Source organism: Accipiter gentilis, chromosome 22, assembly GCF_929443795.1.
Source record: "Accipiter gentilis chromosome 22, bAccGen1.1, whole genome shotgun sequence".
NCBI lineage: Eukaryota > Metazoa > Chordata > Aves > Accipitriformes > Accipitridae > Astur > Astur gentilis.
Genome location: NC_064901.1, coordinates 19,976,455 through 20,001,390, shown reverse-complemented (window position 1 = coordinate 20,001,390; position 24,936 = coordinate 19,976,455). Strand labels below are relative to the sequence as shown.

The 24,936-nt window shown below is 37.8% G+C and overlaps 1 protein-coding gene across 2 annotated transcripts in view; it reads right to left on the bottom strand.

The window, feature by feature from the left end:
- Positions 1–24,936, bottom strand: part of INO80 (INO80 complex ATPase subunit) — a 69,487-nt gene that overhangs the window by 28,216 nt on the left and 16,335 nt on the right. For both annotated transcript variants that reach the window (XM_049825233.1, XM_049825234.1), the window contains exons 8-25: positions 24,450–24,503; positions 22,681–22,884; positions 21,193–21,388; positions 20,935–21,002; positions 20,400–20,609; positions 19,749–19,829; positions 18,436–18,531; positions 16,096–16,155; positions 15,335–15,477; positions 14,173–14,257; positions 13,550–13,667; positions 12,446–12,531; positions 11,280–11,447; positions 10,695–10,828; positions 9,829–9,896; positions 8,285–8,378; positions 6,936–7,113; positions 1,384–1,524 (exon numbers count right to left, since the gene is read on the bottom strand). In XM_049825233.1, coding sequence (XP_049681190.1) covers positions 1,384–1,524; positions 6,936–7,113; positions 8,285–8,378; positions 9,829–9,896; positions 10,695–10,828; positions 11,280–11,447; positions 12,446–12,531; positions 13,550–13,667; positions 14,173–14,257; positions 15,335–15,477; positions 16,096–16,155; positions 18,436–18,531; positions 19,749–19,829; positions 20,400–20,609; positions 20,935–21,002; positions 21,193–21,388; positions 22,681–22,884; positions 24,450–24,503 — 2,184 coding nt within the window. The remainder of the gene's footprint in view (positions 1–1,383; positions 1,525–6,935; positions 7,114–8,284; positions 8,379–9,828; positions 9,897–10,694; positions 10,829–11,279; positions 11,448–12,445; positions 12,532–13,549; positions 13,668–14,172; positions 14,258–15,334; positions 15,478–16,095; positions 16,156–18,435; positions 18,532–19,748; positions 19,830–20,399; positions 20,610–20,934; positions 21,003–21,192; positions 21,389–22,680; positions 22,885–24,449; positions 24,504–24,936) is intronic.

Sequence of the window (24,936 nt, the reverse complement as noted above, 5' to 3'; positions counted from 1 at the left end):
TACATAAACATACGCTCCTATTTCTATCATTCGCTCCATTAACTTCCCCAAAATTCATCACAGGTCAAACAACAGAAGGCTATCGTTTCTGAGAACATATGTGCTCTTTCTGCTGTTTCAGGTCTTCTACACTCCTGCCAAAAGTTTCTAACAAGCGTAAAATTAAGTCTTTGTATTCCTAGAAACAAAAAGCCATGACTCCACTTGAATCATCTTTATCTAGCAGCCAAGCCAAAACAAGCAACTTGTATTCACTAGAACGTATGTAACATATGATCTCTCTTCGTCTTTCTGTCCCCCTTCCTATGTAGCCTTCTGAGCCCCCCTCCTCCCCTCCTAATGTAAAGGAAGTATTCAACATATTCACCTGCAACGCAAATTTAAGTACAAAGGGCAACAAATCAAAGGAATTTGAAGAAGTGTTTTTCACAATTACTCTCAGAATAACTGCTTCTTCTTGAACCAGGTAATATATTGCTACTGGAAGGTGATATGTGACTTTGAGAATTCAGTCGGAGTCCTGGCCCCTAGAGCTGCAGGCACAGATGAATTCAGCTCAAGGAGCAGCATGTAGGTGATAAGCAGAGTCTTATTTGCCATCCTCCCTTCTCCAGATGCCAATGTATAATTGCACATGCAGCCCCATTTGATCAAGCCTACAGCAATGACATCAACAGTAACCAAAGAATGTAGCATCTGGATAGCCTGCTAATTTTAGTACATTTTGCCCAGCTTTGTCAAGATCCAACAACATGGAACAAACACAACTGAAGGTCTCTTGCGTCAGCCTAGGAAACTTCAGCTAAAGTAATTTCAAAATGCAGTTAATTGTTGATGGACAATCCCAAGCAGTACCACTTAATATCCAAAAGATTTAGAAAATGCCAGCTCCAGTAATCCTTGTATACTGCAATTTGCTGTTTCTTTTTTGGAGCATAAGCTGACACAATGAGAGAAAAAGAACATCCTTTTCAAAAAAGCATTGCTCTTCAGCCCCCTTTTGTCAAAGAGTTGACTAAACAATCAACCCATTCTGTTCTTATCATACCTACATCTCCCCCTTAGATTATGGGGGAATAATCTACTTGACAATCTCTTCTGTAATTTTACTGCTTTTGGTATTAGGAGAGAAAGTGAAATCTACGTATCTCAGAATAACTCCTCTTGGGTGCATCTTACAACTTTCCTTTTCCCTTCAGTACACATTACAGTCACTTCCCCTATGAAAAAAACCACTATTGAATACAGTAGCAAAAGGATATCCTCACAACAGTTTCACCCAACCAAAAGAAGCTAATAGATCATCCTGTTCCTAAGACACAATTCTAACAAGATTTAAAACACAATAGAAAATACATAATTTACAACTCAACTTGGACTTACCCGTGGACTGGCTATGCACAGGAAGGACGGCAGCTCAGTCACCTGGCAGCACCGTACACATGAGGTAGCTGATCTCCTTCGATGTATGACATGATCTGAATAGCCAGTAACTGCTTTACAGTGGCTACTGAACACAAGGTTCTGGAAACAAATGAAAATTAAGAAGTTACTATGTCTATAAAGAAAACCTCCTCTTAAATCTTGTAACTACCCATGAGAAAGACAGACGAAGGACATTCACCAAATATTTCTCTTTGAAAAAGAAAACTCTACACATCTTCTGCAATGACAGCGTATAGGATCTCTGTGTAATTATCAGAACATTCAAATCCTGAAATAGTTGAAATCAGAATAGCTCATATCAATACTTGCCTTTACGCTCAGCTGGAACCAGAAACAAGTTTTTCCTTCTCTGAACCTTTTGACCTTAGCGTTTATAATGAAGGAAGTATGGGAATATTCTAGTAGGTCTGACCCTCAAGCTGTTTTCTAGCTACTCCTTTATCTATCCTGAAGCATGGGTAAAATGAAATTTGGCAGAGAAAAAAATTAAGACTAAATGAGACTGGACTGGTATCTTTGGACTTTCATCTTTTCCAACCTTTTCTTCCTTTCCTGTGCAAAATGGCTCTGAATTTTATCCTGAAGACTTTCAAGGTGCTACCATGGTTACTCATACACATGAATACACCCAAGTGTAAAACCTGGAATTTGCCACAAGTGTATCAATGTCCTTTTGATACAGAAAAATATATTATCTCAAAAGTGGGGCCACTGAGATGACACTGCAGTTTTAAGTAAGGGGAGCTCTTTGAAGATGCTCGACTCTACCCAGAAAAATAACAGAAAACTAAATTTTCTTTGCTTGCACTAGTTACTATATCTTGTTTTTTATTGTAAATATCTGCATCAAACAATGAAATAAACTGCTTAGAGACTAAGCCTTTTTTGCTACTTGGTTTTTATTGTGACTCTTCTATATTCATAGCAACCAATTGTTATTGTTACGTATAATTGTTTCATATAGTATGCAGAGAATTATTCTGCATGCTCCAGGAAACAAGCATCAATTTTAGAAACATTAAGACATATACCTCTCACTGCCATAGGATCACAGAATGTGCCCTCCTCACAATTTTAGCAGTTCACTTAAGTAAAAGCTTGGCATTGTTCTGCCCCAGTTCCTAATGCACCAAAATTAATTGCGTGCTACTTTTGCTTTATAGAGCCTCCCAATTTTCTAAAATCCTATTGTTGGAAGTCCTCAACATCGGGATACATGATAGAAGCAGACACCTTGTATATCACTGTCATACACTGGATATATGCATTCCTATGCATGTCAAAAAATGCTAGAAAACATCCACAGCAGTAGTCTATTACAGATCATGCATTCTGAGCCCTTTCTATTTCCAGATGTAGATGCACTGGGCAAGATGCAGATGGCTAGCATATGTAATTTGGAACCTGCTGACAAGGGAGAAAAATAGTCTTACTGTATGTACATGCTAGCACCAACGTAAGAAATACAATCAGTCAATCCTAGCATGTAAGTGGGTCTTTCAGCTGCTACCAGTGTGACTCGTGGTCTGGAGCTGGCAAAAATAAAGTCCACACTCTCTGAGTGCACATCTGCTCCTCTATATAAAAGGTGAGAGCAGAAAGAGCTGACAATAGCCTTCCAGTGACACTCAGCAGGGCTAAAAAGTACAGGTCAAAGCTTGGGCCACACTGGATAATGTGAAGTGATCCCAGAATCAGGCTCTTACTCAGCTGGCACTCTTCATCAGTAACGCTGGCTTAAGCAACAACTGCTTCACACATTCACTCCTGTCCCCGCAGAGCCCCTTCTTGTTGGCCTAGCTGTCTGTACTTGTTAAGATGCTGATCAAGATGAAAACAACCCTTGTCCCTTCGCTCCAAGCTAGTTTTGTGATCTGTTTCACCACCTGGTAAAACAGGCCGTGTGCTGAAACAGCAAAGTGGGAAATGCAATGCTGGGAGTCCATGGCTGTGGACAACAGATGTGAATGCTGGCTTATTCATCTAAAGACCAGAAACGGTGGCAACAAAGCACCAGCACTGCTGCTGAAAAGGGGGAGTCCCTTTCCCATGACATATTTGTGCCAGTTCTTGTGCTAGTTTTGTCACCCGTCACACCCCTCCAGAGGCCTATTTAGCTACACATCTAATCAAAGAACGAATTCAGCAGCCATGAAAATAGGAAGTTTTCTGTAGTTGGCTCATACAGGGATGGACAGTGTGAGCCCACATCAGCAGAGGCAGGATTCAGTGGCCTGGAGCAAAGAAAGGACAGCAAGAGTCACTTGTCTCCCAGCAACAGCAGGCTACTAGATGGATTCAGAACAACTGCTTTAGCTCAAAGCCCCTCTTTTCCCCACCCTGACCCACACACTGGGAGTACAGCTGATTTTACTAAGAGGAATCAGCATTGCATGCAGTCAGAAGAGCTTTCCAGTAAGTCTTAAACCAGCAAGCACTGGCATACTGATTGTGGCCCTGGTCATTAGAGGGGTTTGGTAACTTTATTTCCTGGAAAGTGAGAATACAAAAATGGAGAGAGAGGAAGCTAACAAACTGTAATTCCAAACCTATGCAAGTTTGTTATTTAATTCTCTTTTGGAAGACAATATCAAAGAGCCATCAAAGATGGCTTTAGCCCAAATAGAAGTATCCAGGAAGAAACATAAAGGAAAACTTCCAAGAAGGTATCCAAAAGAAGAGGAAAATATTCTTTTTGTACACACACAGTATTAGAAGTAGGTCTTGTACACAGGCATTAATCTGGTTTTCAGCACCATGCTTCCTGTGTACAAATTATGAGCAGGTCACGTAAGAAACATCCCCCTCTGAATTCCCTGACATACACAGTCATTAAGTATTCATGAACAGAGTAGACACCAGATATAACAGGGACAGCGGAAACCAACTTCCCATCAGTCACATACATGGAAAAGCCTGGGTAAGGTTACAGAACTGAACACAGCCACAGCTCTGAAATAGATCATACACCTTAGTACAACAAAGCAAAGAACTGAGGAGGAGGATTGTTAAAAAATAAGAATGTACAGATCTACTGCAACCATGCAATCCAAAGTAAGTGTTGAAAGAGGTATTCCTATGTTAAAAACAGAGCTGCACTTAATATGGGTGATTGCTACCAGCATCTTAAGCTCATTAACACTCCTGATTTTTTTATAGAAAGAAAATTAGGAAAGCAAAGGAGAGGAAAGTTCATCTCAACAGATCAGATTTTATATTAATTTAAATCAATGTACACAAATTAATATACGTGTTGTTGAGGTGCTGAGTAAGGGAGTGAAAAGACCTCACACTGCAAGGGATTTCTGTGTTTACATAAACTCATACTATCTTTAGACAGATGTTACCTCAATTTCAGAAAGATCCATTTTTCCTACTGACTTTTCATATTTTGTCTCTTAAATCGGAAATGCTGATCTGAGCAGTTAAGAAAAGCCTTTCCAGATTTATACCATTTCCTTTTTCCTCTGTTTCTCCCCCTCCTGACTCCCTACATGTTACTATCTTATGAAGACCTACAGGAAGCCTCAGGGAATTTTACACTGAAAGTTTCTCAAATTTGGGCTAAGATAAAAAAAGTGAGTTCATTTTCACTCACAATGATGCATGCTGCTAAAAGACAGGCATGTAAAGTTCAGTTTGTTTTTCAACTCTCCCTTTGGTTTTGCACCCTTTTTTTTTTTTTTAAGATGTACTATATGTAAGCTGTGCAAACAAAATTCTGCAAACAGATTATTTTAAAGTGAGTTCAGGTGGTAATTTGTCTAACATGCAGGTTGGAAAACAGTTCTAAAGAATCTGTCTTAACGGTAGGGCTAAACTTCCTTTAGATTTACTGGGGTTATCACAAATGTGCTGTATTGCACACACTGATGAGCTTTGCTCCTCAGCTGTCTGTTTCCTATGCAAAAGGTACTAGTTACACCAGTCACTAGTTACACACAGTCACAGCACTGGGACCCCCTGAGGCACAAGTAATGACTTCCTCAAAGAACAGAAATTAATTGGAGAAACAAATTATGTGTTTAAGTCTTTCCAGGTTATGGTACAGGTGGGTCTGTAGCCTAGCCAATGCTTTACATTTCATTGTTAATATTAGAACTTACATGTGCCTACTCCACATCGCACATTTAATATCTATAATGTTAACTTACCTTCTGTTCTTTAAGAAAATACAACAACTTTAATTTTAATATTTATACACACTAGCCCAACAGCTATGTAAAGATCTAGATTGTCTTTCTACACATGTAAAAATGAATGCTACCTTCTGTAAATGCATACAATTTCTGATACCATCTTCTACTCCCTTACTGTTAGGCTGCAACATTTATGACAGCACACGAGTTTTCCTTAACCATGCCAATGAGAGAACAGAGCTCCAGTATAGTTTCAGAGATAAGCATTACACAGTCAGTGTACAAAGAGCTGATTATAATCCCCCCCAAATCCATATAGCATAGACATTTTATCAAGCTAGACATGGAAACACAGCATATTTCAACACCAGCACAGCCAGAGTTAACTGGCATACAAGAGTCAGTTGGCTTGCTCTTTGTTTGATAACTAGGACGACTCATTTTGTTGGCTTTGCTGTTAACACTGCAAAACATGACACCAAGTCCAAAGTTGGTTTCCTACTGCTTATGCGTCTTCAATTTCAACTTCCTCTACATGCTATTCAATTGAATTCTGGCTATCTCCTTTCCCCTTCCAGACTCATGAACAGAAGCAATATTCCCTAGAGAAATTTGGCACAATCTCACTGTTTCAGAAAACATTTTTTCACTGCATATCTGCTAACTGCCCTAGATGCTTTCCTGACTCTATGGTAGCGCTTCTGTGAACTTATTTCCCAGTGAGATAAATCAATGGAGCTATAACCTAACTCAGGAAATCAAGAGCAATTTAGTCATAAAAAGACAAAACCTTCACATGCATCCCAGGCAAAAGATCACAGAAAATGACCTTGCATTACACAGTTAAGATGAACATGTTTAGAGTCTACCAGACAGCAGCAGAAGCAAATTTCAGAGTAGAAAGACACCATTGACAGACAATGCTTGTCCACCAACACTAAAACACTGCTAGGCTTAAGTCTCTGCTTTCCCTAGCTGCTGCAACAATGTATTGAATTTGAGAAGAAAAGAATTAATTTCAGTCAGAAAACAAGTATCTTACATGTAGAAAAACATTAGAAACCTCTTAAGCTTACATGTAGAATCTAGTTCTGTTGCTCCAGTAATATTTTTAAGACTTCTAATTAAATTGATTTATTTTTTATAGCAGGTTTTGAAATTTATCACCACATGGGAGGAAGATAGCAGTTAAACTATTTTTCTGTTCAGCACTCTGAACTTTAATATCTAATAAAGCAGATAATAAAGTCATCCTGTTTCCAAGTTTGTTTTATAAGGATAGAAAGGTTTTCATCATTTCTCACTCGTGAGGATTTGCTACTGTCTCCACATCACAGAAATTTTGCTTACCTGCAGCAAAGTGCAGCTGTGCAAGTTAGGGAAAGAGAGCGGGAAATTTACATCAAGCAAGAAATCCCTGTTCCTCAGAAAACGTGACCCCTGCTGTTTCTCCCCTTCTGCCTCCATCCAGGAGCGCGTGTGATGGAGCCTGTAGGATGCTTTCAGAGACAGGAAAAGAGCTAACCATCTGAAACAAAACACAGTAGATATATTTATTCACTGCTTTGACAAAGAAAGGCTTGAGTATATTTACAACATAACTCTATTTGACACAAATATTTTTTCAGAATTTCAGGCTTGCAGTGTTCTGGCTTAAAGGAAATAATTTTTGCTAGACATCTTCCAATTATATTACTCTTATTTTAATGTCTTCTAAGGTGGCTTAACTGAATCTAAGTGATTAAATCAGCATACACTTTGAAGCACTTTGTTTAAAAGGGTCAAGCCCAAGTTAGCCATTACTACTTAAAATTGCACTCTGACTTCTCTGTAAATTACTCCATATATAAATTCTTCATAACAACTTGCATAATGAATGCAGAATTTATCATAAAGATCATTCAGATAGATCAAGAGAAATTTATATTATGTTACTGAAACAAAGACAAGAAACAGTAGTCCAAAATAACCACAACAATAAAACAATATTACACTTACAAAGCCCTAAGCAAAACAACTGTATTTATTAAGACTTGCTTTTAAACTCAAATTTCTTAACAGTCACTTCAGAGTGTCAGAGGTCTGTTGCAGAGTACACTGTCACTTCAGAGTGTCAGAGGTCTGTTGCAGAGTACACTATAACTTAAACAGATCGCATCCCCTTCAAAGATAATACAGTTCACGATGCAAAAAATCCATTATCCTAAGCCTACGCCTTGGAATTCTGTTTCATATTAAAACCAGGACATGTGGAAAGTAGACAATATGGCTTGGAGCTGAAGAACAACTATCACAGCACAAGCTTATTCTGTACGTGTTAAAACATATGCTCAAGTGCAATTGGTAAGCACTGCAATAAACTGGCCTTCAAAAGCCTGGATTTTGTGCTTGATAATGCCAGCAGCCTACAGTGTGATCCTAAGCAAACTGTGCTGTTGCCCTTTGACCATCTTGTGTATTTACAATGCCAAATCTTTGTAACAGAAGTTTTCTTTGGACAGAGGGGTAAAAACTGCCTTGCATAATGGTGCCCTATACCTGGAGGAACACCCTAGAAGTTGGCATAATATTAGATAACAATACACAAATGATAATATTAGGAAGCATAAAAAATGCAGGTTTACAGAGAGATGCCTCTAACATCACCTGCACTTCTCCTATAATTACTAAAAGAGAGAGGAAAAAAAAGTTGTCCTCACCTGGCTAAATGTCCCTGATTCATGAGGTTTGCCATTTCCACTGGAGAGACATCAATAAACCGGAGGAAAGAAAAACAGCTTTCTTCATTGATGCCTATGTCACAGAAATACTGAAGTTAGGCCAACACATTTCACAGACACTCACAGCTGAAAACAATAAATTTACTTCATCAGTTCAAGATAACACATTCTCTGACATATGACAAACCTAGGTGAAAAAACAGGAGATCCTAATTTAACCAACACCTTTTAGAAATACTGAAAATTTCATCTGAATTGCTGTTGCCTGACTCCAAGTTCCAGTTCATCTTCCAGGCTGGGCAAGAGAAAGGCATTTACCAAGAAAGACAAATACATTCTAGGCCAGAAAACCATGCAGCCAGTAAGGACATGGATTTCGCCTACTAAGAATCAATAGGTAGTGTGCACATTTGCGAATTCAAACATGTACCTGCCAGACAGCTGACCAGAACATGCATACCTCAGGATGCCTGCCAAACATGCTCCCTCTCACCCAGCCCGTCAGTCAAATTGGTTGGAAGGAGACACAGGAATTGGTAGGGGAATGTGGGTATGGGGATAAGGATGCAACAGATACGGTGAGGATGATGAATACACTGCAGTGAAGGGTGCGGAGCAGAAAAGGTGTGTTCCACTGTTAATGAAGAAAGCCTTTCAGGCCCACCCATGTGCACTGCGTACCCCCGATACCATTCATATCTTTTTATTTTTTAAATTTTACACAAAAATTATATTTCCCGAATTATTTTCCTTTTATGGTATGCCAAAAAGGGTCCCCAAGAAAAAGCCCATTATGAATACCAAAACAGAGACCAGAATAATCAGCAAGACACACAGAAGTTAGAGAGTTACAGACAAGTGCAGACTCCTGTAGCTGCATCTGGTTCTTCTTAATTGAAAAGGGTTTTGCATAGCTGAACAGGTCCATGCTAACAGATTTCAGCATAGTAATGCAGCCAGTATCTCTCTTGCTTTTTTCTCCCAAAATGTTCCCACCCCAACAGCAGAGAAATCTATAATAATAAATTGTATTTGTCAATATAAGCAGCTTACATGGGTTTTCTGCTTATTGATTAGAACCTGTGTCACTTGCCCCTTATCTACTTCTTACTTGAAAGAGAAGTTGGCAGTTTAACATACAATACAGAATGTACTGAAACGAATCCAAGATTTCTCTGAATTGAATCTGTGATAAATTCACATTTGACTGAAAAGGCAGCATTATTACCTTGAGGTAAGTTAAAATAAGACAGGAGGAATGGAACAAGAGACTATAGCAGAATTAAGCAGTGACTAAACAAGTTGTCCACAGATTATTCTCCTAGCTGCTTCCATCCTTTCCTCATTGAGCATATGACATATACGCACAAGTACAAATGCTAACAGAATTCTAACAAGTTCTAATCAGATTATCTCAGAGGACTAACTGATCTGGCCTCTCAGCCCTTCCCCCTTAATAAGACATATTAGAACATCACATGCAAGTGTGCAGTCCAACTTGTTTCTCAGGACTGTAAACCTACCCTTCCTATGGAAGAGAGACTGCTGGATGTGGTCTGGTGCAAATGGCGAAAGTAAAACCCGTAACCACCTGAAAAAGAAAGCAACAAAACCAAACAAAATCACTAAGAAGGTGTTAACACACACAATGTTCAATCACACAATCAGCAGAAAATGCAGAGTAACTAGTCAGTTCTTCATTGTAGGTATTTCAGCACTCTTGATATCTGGAATTGCATGGCAGTAGGAGAAAAGTATCATCAGTCCACATGCACTACTGTCAATTTGACAGAGACACACCGTTGTTCTGGAATTGCATTTTACACTGTAGAACAGTTAGTCTCATATTCAAACATGGCTTTCTCATCTCTGCCCTGAGCAATTCTCATAACTGAATGCAAACAAAATTAATCAAGAATTGCCACAGTCGGAGAAAACAGTAAACTGTACTTGGGCAGTTTCTATTAATCCAAGGTAAGCATTAAAAGCTGTCAAGGCACTAGCAGATGCTCACGATATACCGTGTCACAACATACAGATACTGATAGCTTCCTTAAACATGAAAACTCACTGAAGGGAAACCAAGTTTTTGTTGGTTGTTTTTTTTTTAAGAATTCTTTTAAAGCTTAATTCTATTACACAGCATCAGCAACAACTCTAAATTCCTTTTCCTGACTGTCTTATTCAATGAAACGGATATCTGATGATCAGGATTCCACCAAGAGTGAGCATCAGATATCAGATGCTTAACAGCTGAATGAATGAAAGAAAACTAGGAATGCATCACTTGGCCAATATCATTTGGTAAGGTAAGCACTTACAAAGCTAAAATAAGTCTAAGTAATAATACTAAATATGCTAAGCTGGAGAGGAAGTGGAGTAGGCTTGCCTGTCCCGTGAGTGGTTAAAGACCCTGATCTGTCCATGACGGTAGATGAACTTTGAAATCTGGTATGGCTTTAGGGAGATGTGAAATGGAGACCAAGTTTCTTGTCGCTCAAACAGCTCTGGGTGATTGCACACCTGTAAGAAAGAGGGCATGTCAAACACTGGGAGGAATTAATTTAGTCTGATGCAGCATTTACATCCCAAATCAACTATGACTATTGATCGCTAAATCTTTAATATTGATTAGTATGTCAGAGCTATTTTAGTATCTCTACTCAAATTTGAATACTGCATCATTATCTTTTCCTATTCACATAACAGCTATTGCCTCTTCTTCCCAAGTGAATGATTTCCTTCAACAACCAATTTGGAACCAAACCAGTTAGCAGATGTATGCCCAATTCCGCTAAAGCTCTTCTACTCCAACATCGTGCTACACAGCATCAGAAACACAACTGAACTGCATGCAGATTTACTTGCCTATACCAGAAATTTTTTTTCTATGGTGTTTTCTAGAAGCCATATTTTAGTTCTGTGCTAATGAATTATTATACTTTTAAAAAATCATTATTTAAAATAGCCTTACCTTCCTGAATTGCATGACTAGATTCATGAGACTACTAGTGGTGGTCTGTGCTTGCTGAGTAGTGCCCATTGAGGACTGCAGGAGGTCATCAATAGAGATTTTGTTTTTCAGAGCTTGGTACAACAGCTTCTGTCGACTTGTCTGCTGGCAGTACATAAGAATTTCAATCTGCAAAATAGTAATGAAGATTTAGTCTTTTCTATCTCTGAAATGGAGGATGACCACATCGGTACACACAAAGCAGAGAGAAACATATCTTAAGGAAACATAACTTTCTCAAAAAATACATATACAGGCAGTCACGTTCATATCTGTATTTCAGGATCCAACCTGCGAAGGACTTAACCCATAGGTGTGTTTTGGAAGGCTTAGGTAAGGATGTAGCAGACAGACCTTTAAAGGTATGTAAGCACAACTAAGCAAACAGATTCTTAAGAAACTCTGAAAACATCACATCTGCAGCTGATCAGCTTAAAATTTGACCTCAATTCTACTATTCTACTGTTATAACGCTACCCATATAGAGCTGTCTTAAACAGGTGTCAGGAGCCCATAATAACAACAGGTGCATCATGTACCAACAGTGCCTGTGGCAAGTTTTAGTTTTGAAATTAATAAGCACAGAACAAATCAGAACAAAGTAGATGTCTCTTAGCCAGTGGTCCCAACACCTGAGGACATATTGACCACAAGACCATCCCGTATTGCTAACATTCACATGAATTAAGAGACTAACAGGAGAGAAGAGTATGATGCTACCACTATGCACTTCTTGCTTTTACAAGCAAGCAAAAAGAATCCTAAATCCATGCCAAATCCTTCACAAAGGCAATTGGAGATGTTTATCACCCAATCATTGTCGTAGCAATCTTTTTCACTTCAATTAGTGACATTTCTGTCAAAGTAATCAGGCTCAAAGATTTTTTATTTGTAACTTAACAAAATGTTTTCTCTAGAAGAAAAGTTTATTCATTAGGGGTTCTTCAGTTACATCCACTTCTAATGAGATTGCTGGGACACAGTGCCAGAAACTGAAGGTCTGTGAAAGGTCTACAATCAAATTTCAGGTACACAGACTGACAAATGAGTTTGCAAAAAACAGATTAGAGAACACAGCTATGACAATAAAGTTGAAATACTCATTCCAGATAAATACTTCTTCTCACCTTATCTGACAGCTCATTTTCCACATCCTTCTTGATTCTTCTTAACATGAAAGGCTTAAGGATCATGTGCAAGCGGGATAGCTGGTCTGAAATACAGGGAATAGGGAAGAAGGAACAATTACGTCACCAGAGAAGAAAGCTATATGGTGTTCTACTACAAATTAAGTCCCTTACTGCTCAGCCATTTCCCCCCATCTAAGTTCTTACAGCACAGATTTGGCACGTCTCTGTTGATTTTTCTTTTTTTCAATGAGTGCCAAGCTACACTGTTTAACTTACGAATCTGAAGATCTGCTTCAAAGAATGAACTTCTAAAGCATTACGTGCTACGTATTTCTCTGGGCTGAACAATATGGGCTTAAATTTATCACTCACTATTAGCGAAGAAGAAAGTTTCAGATGAGACGTTGCTAATTAGTGAAAAGAGATTATTAAAATTTTAAGTCTCACCCCCCCAAATTACAACATCACAAGAACAGGGCATATTGCATTGACAGAGAACTGCAGTCTTTACAATAACCTGTAAAAACAGAGTTCTGGGTACTTCAGAACTGTTAAACCAGTTACTTTTGTGACAAGTTCCAGCTGTGCTGTATTCTACTCCAATTACAAATCAGCTATTTTGCCTAGCTAGATTTTTCTACATAATTATCCCCTAAAATTTACAGTGAAGATTTTTAATTTTTGAAGAATTTTTATGCTTCTCTTCTGGAGCTCAGAAGGTGTTTACTGCTTTGTGTCATAATTTTTGCGTCTACAGCTTGTAACACACTCAGGAGATCTCCAAGATTATGTGCTCTGTAGAAACTTCCAAATATTTTAAATATTTGTTATCCTCTGGGAAGGAGGAGGACTGGACACAAGTAGCAAATCGACATTGTCACTACATGTTTTTCTATTCATTACACATGCTACTTCACAGTCAGAAACACAAACCTTGACATAAGCTATGGACAACAACCCATAACATTCAACCCCATTATGCACCCTCTGCTAGATGACATTTCCCATACAAAAAATGAGAGAGAAAGTTTATCCATTAGTATTTGGAAAAGGCAACAGATTTTTAACATAAAAACTACTGCAGTTACACACTGCACTCACTCTCATCAATGGCAGATTTGTTCTCTGCATGGCTCTCTATGTCCTTAGAAAACCACTCATTGAACTCTTCATGGGAATCAAACAGCGTTGGCATGATAAAATGCAGCAGGGCCCACAGCTAAAAGGAGAGGAGAAAACAGTAGATCGGCAAAAGTCACCGTACTGCGGACAAAGTAATTGGAAATCACAAACCCTTGCAGCTCTTCATGAACAGAATCACCTTACTAGATCATGAGACAAGGCAAAATTAAATAAAAACCCAGCCACATCCTTTTCCCTCCACCCCACCCCCCCAAGACAAATGCCAGATACATCAACTTAACAAAATATTAGAAAGCAGTGAGAAACAGTGTAATGATTTCAGCCAACATAAGGAAAAGCCACAAGAATTAGATTTCATCCTGAAATCTAGGTATTACTAACCATCAGGTATGTTCAGTTTCATTTTTATTTGAATGTGTGGCACATTTCCAAATTTTCCCCTCCTATATTTATTTGCCAGTGCTTTGCTACAAGCATGATCCTACAACCACACAAATACAACATGTTTCTCAACTATTCACATATATTTAATATATATTCTTGTTATAAAGAAAAGTCCACTCTTGTGAGCTCCCAAATACCTCGGCCATTGTGTTCTGGATTGGGGTCCCAGTCAACAACAATCTGTTTCGACACTGGAACTGTAGTAGGATCTTCCAACGAACACTGATGAATAAAATTAAGAAAAATCATTAAAACTTTTTTTGTAGAAGGATATGAAACATAAGGCATTTTAAAACCAATTGCTTCCAGTGACCTTCCCAAATGATTTTTGGAGGTCACTGGGTAAAACTATCACAGCTACTCCCCCGTCTTTCAAAGACAATTACAGGAAGAAGTAGCCTTTTACAAATTACAAAGAAACGTGCATAATTTATTTATTTTTCTAACTGTTTTTTTACTCATTTTTAATACAAATGCTTGGATACTAATAAAATCTTATGATCAGAATAATTAACTTCCCAAAAGAAACAGCTATTATGAATCAGAATGTCATGTATTTTTCAGACTTTCCAACACTAAGCATATGGGCTACTGTGGCAGGAGTGCTGAGCTATACATTACAATCCTCTTAGAGGGGCAGTTTCCAAAGAACGCTGAAGAGACGGACTTTGGTCAGAATCAGCCTGCATCTAAAGCAGTCTTCAACTTACTGTGTGCAGTGGCAACTTGGACAAACGTTATGGGAAAGCAATTACACAAGTAATGATGGACAAATCCATTATTTGAAAACAAACAGAAAACTTTCTGGCACAGTCTTATGACAAAGATCAGGCTTTGTTGCAGCCAACGGTATTTGCAGGGTTCTGACCTTCATTTGTGTCTGGAAGTACCACTGAAGAAGGAATCAAAATAATGCATTTAATGGAGCCCTTATAAGCAATATATGCTAAAGACTACAGACTGTTCACTAGGCAGAATTCTGTGAGTGGTCAGGAAAGAAGGTGCACAGCATTTCACACTGTTTTGTTTGTTTAACTGTCCTGTACTCCATACAAGTTTCTGCTCCACAATTACTTTTTAATTACATTTTACATATTTGGAGAAGGAAAATCTAAATGCAAAAAACTAGTGGATCAATCCAGTGTCAGAGTTACACAGATACTTAACTAGGTTAGACACTTAAAGGGTCTTACGTGTGTCACTTTTAACTTGAATAATCTATGTAATCTTGATGTTTTCTTGATACTCCTTCAAGAGGTTGATACAGAAGGAACATTTTGTTTCCAGTGAATTTATTACCTGGAGCTACTCTTGAGTGCTTGCGCTTCATCCAGCACCATATATTGCCACTTCACTCGCTGGAAGTACTTCACATCCTGTACCACTAGCTGGTAACTGGTAATGACCACGTGGAAAGGAGCATCCTGAGTATACAATGTCTTCTATAACCACAAAGTAAGAAACAAATATCCACATAATGTAAATACATCGTGAAGAGTTCACTTATGTATACTGTAATTTCAGACTTCTGTTTCATAATCTTTCCTCATTATTACTGCATTTTTCCCCAGCTGACTTTTTAAATTAATTACTGCACAGTTATTCAACTGGTGGATCTGGACTTCAGCCCATTAGTCCCTGAACAATTTCAGCTGCTTCATAACGTGGCAGACAAGACCCAGGCATTGAACCCTACAAAATACTGTTGTTAAATCAGGAACAATCTGACAGGCCTGCAGGGATGCTAGACTTGGGCATCCTGAGTTAGGTTACTCAAATAGAATAAACAGTCCTTGACACTGAAACTTCCTGCTTTATTTACAGAGCTCTAGTTTCTTCAATCGAACTCCATACTGCCCTGAATTGCCCTGTTCTGTATTGCTCTCCACCACAGGAGAAGCGTTCTACCTCATTATCTTAATGAAAATGCTATTACATGGATGAAGAAACAGAACTCTGTATCCACACATCATTTAGCTTGGTGCCATGTAGCAGTAGTTTCTGGTTTACTCTGCAGAAGTAACAAAGATGGTCAAAGCACATGGGCATGCCGGTATTACCTGACTCCAGAACTTCCTGATCACCTTTCTATCATGGGGATTTCCCCAATAAGGTAGCACCTGGAACAGTACAGAAGTAGAAAGACATTATTTTCAAATAAAGACATACCTGCTCTAGAATTTTATACTATGTATTCTACAAAAATGAAAAAGACAGACTTCTTTCTCCAAAACAATGAAAAGGGATATTGTCTTTCTTAACACAAAAATCAGAAAGGACTTAAAAATACTTAGAAACAGAGCATTCCAGGCAAAGGTATCAAGCAACTTATGCCTAGTACAAAGGCTAGATCAAGCTATGCTGAGAATCTCAAAATGCCCAGTAGTATATTACACCTTCTAGTCAGGTTTTTCTAAAAATTAAAAATTATGCTTTGCTTATGGCAGAAAGAGGTCTACCCTCAACTGCTACAGTTAACCCTACAAGACCAGTGGGCTCGTCTTCTTGTTTAACACTCCCCGTTGTCCCATTGGTTTTGTATTTCAGAACTGTCCCCAAAAATTTGAGACAAAGTTAAAACATCTGGTCTGGACATATTTAATAGAAGAATTTAAAAAAGTAAGCACTACTGCCAGAGAAATCCGTTAATCCATTTATAGCTCAGAATTTCAGGGGTCCTATTACTCTGAACAGATCTTTGCAATGCACTGAATCCAGAGTTACTGAGTAATAATACTGTACTGCCATCTTCTGTCTGATGAAAGGACTACACTCAACTAAGACTGCAAAGTGAGGAATGCTCGTTCATGTGGTTGTGAAAGGTCTTAAACATTAAAGTGCCTTTAGTTGAGTATTCTTACAACTGTTCTGAAATAAGGATGGTAGTAAAAAACCAGACTAATCAAAAAGTTATTTGCCTTTTAGTTTACATATTCTGTCATGGACCTGAAGAAATTAATTCACTGTGATTTACTACAAGCATAATTGACTACATGCTTCTGTATGATTAGAAGCAGGAACAATACTGGTTGAAAAAGATTGATCGAAATTGTAAACATGTGACAATCATAAGTTTAGAAAACTTCTTTTTAAAATATGTTCTGTTCCATACATGAGGTAAACATTATTATGCAATAAATCCAAAGAATAGCTACATAATGACAAAACCAGATTTTTTTTAAGTCAAAAAAGGGAAAATTATCTTTTCACAAGCATCCTGACTGTAGTTTTGAAACGTTTTCTGTATTTCATTCACGAGGAGTAACATAAACAGTTGCTTGCCTATTCTATACAATGAACTGATTAAAGGAAATGGGAGAAAGTAAGTAGGTAGAATGGCCAACTGCTCTGATGTTTTCTATTCCAGGGTTTTTCATCAGGGCCCCTATTATTTTGGGCTATGCAATACATAAATGGATTATTTTTAGTTTTTTTTAAGTGACTCCTCACTAACTTAAGCATTTCTAGTTATTCACCAGTTTCTTTGAAGTCTCAGTAATCACAGTTTATCCCAAAATATGTCACCCAAATCATTCAGTACAGAACTATGTTTTAGCACAACTTCGCCTCATTCAGATACCTTAAACTATACACCACCATAGCCAACATACGGTCTCATCAGGGATCTGCAGAGCAAGCTATGTGGTAAAAGGTAAGTCCTTCTGACACTTTTGTCTCTTTAATTCTAAAATTTCAGCACTGTTTCAGCAGTACACGTTCTTTTCAAATCTTCCTTTGCAGTACTCCAATGTTTTCCACTGGGGAATAAGTAAGCAGCTTGGTTTTCAGTAACTAATTGTTCCTCGGTTTCTACCTTACTATGTTTTCACATTCACAATATACCTGAAGAACTCTATTTTCTTCTAATCTTTTTGTTCTTATCTATTTGTGCCTCACTTCTCTCCTTTTTCTTGGTTACTGATTGTATGACTATGATCCTTCTATTTTTCTGTAGTAACAACTGCATTCTCTCTCCCTCTAATCTGTTTTAGAGTTCAGTTTTGTTCACATACAATATTTATCTTACGCAAATTGTTATGGGACTGAAAACACTGCTCTAACCCTAAAGACAGCATACAAGACTGAAATATTATTCTTGTATCTGCTGCCAGGCCCCCATATTAGAGCTGAACATCCACTCCTTGCCCCACTTCAATTCTTCACTGAGAAGGTATCCTTAAGCTGATGCAAAATGAAAGTCTCATGATTCAAGTAAGAACAATTTTTAAGTCCTAGATAATTGAATGCTCCAGAAAAAACAGGATGATGGGAAAAAAAAAAATCAGAATCAGGCCCATTACAGAGTTTCAAATTCCAAGGTAATTAGGCAAGGAACTCAGGAGAACAGAACAGTTTGATTTTGAGAAAACAGAAAGAACTTTCTTGCACGTGCTTATTACCTTAAATTTAGGTACAAATCTGGCAAACTCCTGGTGCCAGTTGTTAAGAGTAGAGGCAGGTGAAATTATTAAAAAAGGTCCCCAGATGTTCTCTCTCTGGAATACACACATTAAAAATAATAATAATAAAAAAAGACACCTATAAATTAATTGAGGGGAAGGCATACAGAGACAGTTTGACATAGCTTTACAAGTACTAAATGACAGTGGCTACATAATAGAGGGAACTATATGCAACATAGCAAAACTTCCTCAAAGCACAGCAGGGTGATACAGTATCAAACAGAGCAAATCTAATGTTTAACTAAGACTTATTTCATAACAGCAAAATTGTTCCCAGAAAAATCTCCTTTGTTTCTGAAAGTTGCCACCTTCACATTACTAACAGCTCCTTTCATTCTGGGGAGGAAAAGAACTTCAGGTGGCATTGGAAAGCTTTGCTCCATCAAATCACATTAGAATGTCCTCTGGTGAACAACAAAGTTGATCCATTAGTGTATTTGTAGTTACAAGCTGGCCTGCGTAAGGGAGAGTCAGAAAAAGTAAAAGCCCTGTGTAGGCTTCCAAAAATCTCAAGTTGCAGTGCAACAGGGAGACAAGACTATCTGTTATCCCTTCCACACAGATGAGCTCAAAAGCCTTTGGCTCTGCACACCCTTCCAGTATTGTGGCTGATAGTGCCAGTGAACCGGTATCCAAAGGAACATAAACAAATGCACATAATTGTCATTTAGTCAGTGCTGCAGCTAATTCTGCTCTCAGCATCACTTGGTTGATATCTCCTATTTAAGGCAAGTGACTGGATGCCAATCAAGACTTCTTTTTTTTTTTTTTTTTTTAAAGATATTTATTTCTGCGTGAAGAAGTAAGTTCCTATTGCTTTTTCTGTTTTGTTTTGTCTGCCCTGGCACAGAACAATCACTATGCTTCCTAAAGAAACCCCACTAAAATACGGAAATCCACACTGATTGCCATGAAGCTTAGAATTTTGGCTTCATTTCTACAACTCTCTCTGATTTGTAGAACTCAGTGAACCAGGAAGCGTACAACTTGTTCTCTCATTATGCTTTCACATTCAGTGCAAGTGAAAAGATATTACTCTGTGAATAAACGAAAAATCTATTTTTATTTATATATATTTGTATATACATACACACACCCTCACACCCATTTTGAAGGCTCTGCTTTAAAACAAATGGTAAAATGCCTTTTAAGACATTTAAGCTTTAAAATCCAGACTTCTTTTCCAACGTGCAAAAAGTATGCATCTTCTATCAAGCATACTGACCAGGAATAAGCTATAATCCACCTACCTCAGCCAGATGTGCAAGGAGAGCAATACTTTGTACTGTTTTACCCAGACCCATTTCATCTGCTAGGATTCCATTGATGCCCTGCAAAAGATCCATAAATGAACACCTTTACCATACTACTTTTTAATCCATACACAACTAGCAGAACGGCTGCCACTGAATTGAAGGGAAGCAGCCCCACTGTAACAACCTGAAACACCTTATGGTCTCTTACATCTTCGACTAAAAGGTAATTTAGCTGAACTGCACTTCCATTCATTTTTCAGTCTGATATTTTCCCTCAGCCTGTCTGCACTTTGAGATCACATTATGAACTGGGTGCACACACGAGGGACAAGGTTGCCTGTAGTTTACCAGCTGACCCAAGCCTGAAACAGTATGCAGCTCTGAGCAGCAAAAGTCTCCTCACTGTATAATCTAAGTGCTAAACAGTGGTACAAACATATCTTGAACTTAATGCCCCAAAGTTGTTATTTCCTAAATAATCAAGAATACTGATAGGTGGCTTACATAGTATTTTCCCTTCTCCTAAAGGCATTACAGATGGAGTATACGCAGTCTATTTTTGAAACAGAGTTTTTTTACCAAGTTTACTCTAATGACTTAAATACTTCTAGAAATTTTAAAAATTTGCAAGATGTACCAAGATACCTGCTCATATAGGTTGGCCAGCCAATTCATGCCTTTCAGTTGGTAACCTTTCAGTTTTCCATTGAAAATGGTAGGCTGTGGAATATCTTCTCCAGCTCGGATAGATGGGTTTGCTAAACTGTAGCTCTCTCCAAAGCCAGTACCAGACTTGTTAGCAGCTCGTAAAGCAGCTGCCCGACTCTCCTTCGCATCTTCATCAAATGATCTGGTCTAAACAGGAAGAGAAATATATGCACAAGATGACAAACATATTAACTTATCAAGAAACTGTATAGTAAAAGGCTTTACATTTCACATTAAGACATAGGAAGTCTGCCAGAAACTAAAAGAAAACAAGCTTGTTCCTATAGCCAAAATCTTTATATTCTGGTTTTCTACCTGTTTAGCACAGAAAGTGGCAATGGAATTAAATTCAAATCTTGCACCCAGGATTAAACAAGCCTACTTGACTTGGCTTCTACGAAAGATTCTGGTTCTGTGGCCTCTACAATTACTTTGCTTTCTCTTCTACTTCACGGATCCAAAAAATACATACCCGGGCCTGATGAATCTGGTAAGCATCCTCAGCATTCTTCAGAGCTTGGGCCTTGTAATAGTTACTATCTGAAAACAACATCTCCACATTAGAGCTCTGCAGCAATAACCACCCAAATTAACACAGATAAACTCCAGTAATTATAGTAGTGCTTCTTACACAGAAAGATTTTGTGCTTGAAATTGTAAGTTTGCACAATAATGTGCAGAGTACAGTAACTTTCAAAAGAGTGCATGGGACTGTAGGTGAATCTCTTACCATAATCTTCTTGGGTGATGTTGACCACTACTCCTCCGCCAATATCAATCTGCCTTTGGGTAGAGCTGTCTTCCAGTTTGCGTAGGATTTCTTCCTGTATTCCATCATGTCCAATATCTCGTTTACGACTCATAAAATGGGCATATAATTCAGTTTGTGTGATCAGGAAGTTAAGTTTTCGCTGCTGTCTCTTAGCCTAAGAGAAGAGCATTTACAAAAAACAGATGAAGGGGAAAAAACCCAGGACAAAAGTTTAATGTTTAAAATATCATTAAAGAAAAAAATATTAATCTAATAATATATCAACAACTAATCTATCTAATTATGTTATGCACATCAGTGTGATATCAAAATGCTACAATGCTAGCTGCACATAAGAACGCTGACCACCACCATAAATATCTATATTAAAATATAAAATTGCTGTAAATTAAAAGTTCTTTTAAATTCAGTAATCATCGCAAAGAATATCATAATCTAAGAAAATAAAGTTTAGAAGTTTTGTTTACACTGAAAAATTAAAAGATCGACAAAAATAAACAGGATTCTAGTAGTCTACAGTGAAAGAACTGAACAGTTTAAAAAACACTCTCATGACAACCTAACTCCAACATTCTGTTATTTACTAGTAAAGAGAATTATGGTAGAATACGTGAAATACATCACTAGGTAATACAGTTGAGATATTAACATTATTTGGTGTTCAGCAAGACATTGCAGAAACTCTGTTCGTCCTTAGGTTCTGGTTAAAAAAATGCAATAGTTAGAAGTTGCCTATTAAATCTAAGTCAGCTGAAACCTTCATAAAATGCTTATGAATTTGCAAGAATGAGAGGAACACAATAAATAAAAGCGTAATTTAAGCATAAAACTGAACGTAAGGTCAACCTTAGCTCATCACTGCACATGCAAAGTAACAACCATAAATCCACTAGAGAGCTTTGGCCAGGAAGCTTTTTCTTAAATTCAACCCCTATTACTCTGTAAGGCAGTCCATGAAGCTGTCACTTAGCCAGTAAAAAAGCAATCACAGAAAAATTCTTTGCCCTATATATAAATTACAATATCAGTTTACAGCAGAGGAAAAAAGGAGGGGGGAAAAAAAAAAAAAAAAAAGAAAATTCAGTGTGAATGAAAAGGTGGCTTGCCTTCTGGACCCAGTATGATGTACAAACCATCACAAGAGGTGGCCCTTACCAGCACTGAGTTACGTATGTCTGTAAGACACACATTGCTTCTCTAATCCCTTCCTCCATTTCACTCACTTGTAAAGAATTTATGCAGTTTGAAGGCTTTTTTTAATCACGTCTAGCTAACATTAGAAGAATTATGTAGAGAATTTTAAGATAGCAGAGGAAATACATAGAATACCACTGGAACAGAACAAATAACTGAACGTCATGGCCTGGATTCAGAAACTCAAATTACATGGTCACTTCTGTGTCTCCTAAACAGGTTAATTATCAGCAATCTGCGTTTTTGCTGTACCTCTCTCATCTCCTCATCTAGCTTGCGTTGCTCCAGAGCCTCTTTCTCAGCTCGTTTACGATGTTCTTTTTCCACCTTTTCATACTTTTTCCAGTACAGAAGCATCTCCTTGGTAAGACGACGTGCCCGTGGTAGCGTTTCCTTACAGTTTTTCTGGGCCTGGATAGCAGCTCGACGTACCTCCCTCATGCACTGATGGGCAAGCTAGAGAGAAATAAGGTTTCGGAAATGGCAGTAAAATGGGCAGATTTTAAAGAAAGCCAGCAATAAACAACTTCAAAGTTAATTATAACCAAATCTGATCCTTCAGAAGAGAAAAAACTGTGATACTTTACTCAGCAGTAACGCTTCTGAAATGGCATGAGAGAACATGAACTTCCAAAAACCTCCTGAGATGGTGGAGAAGCCAAAACCTGAAGACAGTTTCAGCATGGCATGGCACTTAAAGGATTGATCTGGTGGGTAGGTCCTTGAAAGGGACTCAGGAGATCAGAGTTCAAGGCCTGCCTGCAACTCTCACTCACCCATTCTAGACACTTTTCTGTGGTTCTTTTCTCACTGTTATAATAAGGCTGCTGCAATAGCAGTATTAGTGGAACACAATCCCATTCACGTTAATACACTGAAAAGTAGGGGAGTATCCTACAATTTTCCTACCATCTCATGATGAAGCATTAATACAATGTAATTTTTTGTTCCAGTACAAATAAATTCATGCCGTTGTCACAATGGTCAAAATTGCTGGGTTTGATGTTTGTGACTTTTTTCCCTCCACTAAAATTTGCACATCAACAATTCTAACACACAGAGTTCAAATGATCAAACAAAAGAAAAAAAAGTGGAATTTCAAAACCTCTAAGTCTGCTGCATCATTCACTTGCTAAAATGCAATTTGTGATACTTACAAATACAATAATCACAGGCTATTTGCCCAGACATCACAAAGAAATCCAGTATCTGCTAGCTAAGGAGGACCATAGTAGAGAACCTACCTACAGCAACGTTTCTTAAATATATACACGCAGGTTCTGTTTTCTGCATCCCTTACATGGAAAATGCTCCCTTTCTTGATAATGTATATACAGAGTGGAAAATTTCCTACATCATCTTGTCTCTGACGATTCTCAGCCATATACTTGACTACCTTTTCATTAGCCATGTAAATGAATCAGACACTTGAGCGTAACACTTGAAAAATGCAGAGAAAGCCATTACCAAGTGTTCCTAAAGTAAAGCCTTCTAGAAACAATAACACTTCTCAGAGAAGACTCTGATTAGGAGATAAATTCCTTTTGCAATCACTTAAGCAGAAAATTGTTCTATTTTTTATCTTGGCTCCTATATATATTTATGTAAATTAACACATTTAATATTCCAAGAGCCCTTTTGATTTGAACAAGAATGCTTAAACCAGCAAATTCTAGCTAGTGGATAGATGGGCAGTTCAAAAGCCAACAAAGTCATTAGTTTATTGTATCAAAGATCAGGAAATTAAAAATGTACAAACTGAATCTTACGAAAGCCAAAAGGATCTCATGAAAGAAATTCATGCTGCTCGCTTCATCTGTTGCTTATGAAACATGCCAAAATGACACATCTAAAAAATGAAAAGCCTTACACTAAATGACAAATTACTTCTATACAGTGCTTTCTACTATACTGCTCTGCTAGTATAGTCAGTATTATAAGAAACAGAAGAAACATAAAGACATTACAGTTGGCTTATTACATCCAGTACAGGTAATAGTATAAAGCTAAACAACACCTACCTTTTTGCTGTTGGTTAGGAAAAGGTTGCGGGCGGAGGCTTTTTGTTTGTATGCCTATAAAAGAATACCGTCTTAATTAGTTAAAGGGTAATTGCTTCACAGTATTTGAAAAGGTCACTATCCAGTCTTCAGCAGATACATGTGCCAACTTCAGCCATGCACACTGTTGTATAATTGGGTACAGGTACTGTAAGTATTTTTCATTTTGACTGAAACAGCTTTTCATCCTTAATTATTAAAGGCGTACATAAACGTATTCCAGCTCCTGAAGGAAGAGTGTAAAACACCTCCCTTTTCAGGATCGTTTCTTTATTTACTACTATTGGAAAGCAGGGTTCTTCTATTCCACTGTTATCACTGATGTAAACAAGAAAAATTTCCAGTTTCCCAAGGATGTTAAGAATTAATGTAGATCCTACATTCTTTACGTGATCAAAATCAGTCTTTTGAAAAAAATAAGGTCTATCACATTGCACATATCCTTTGC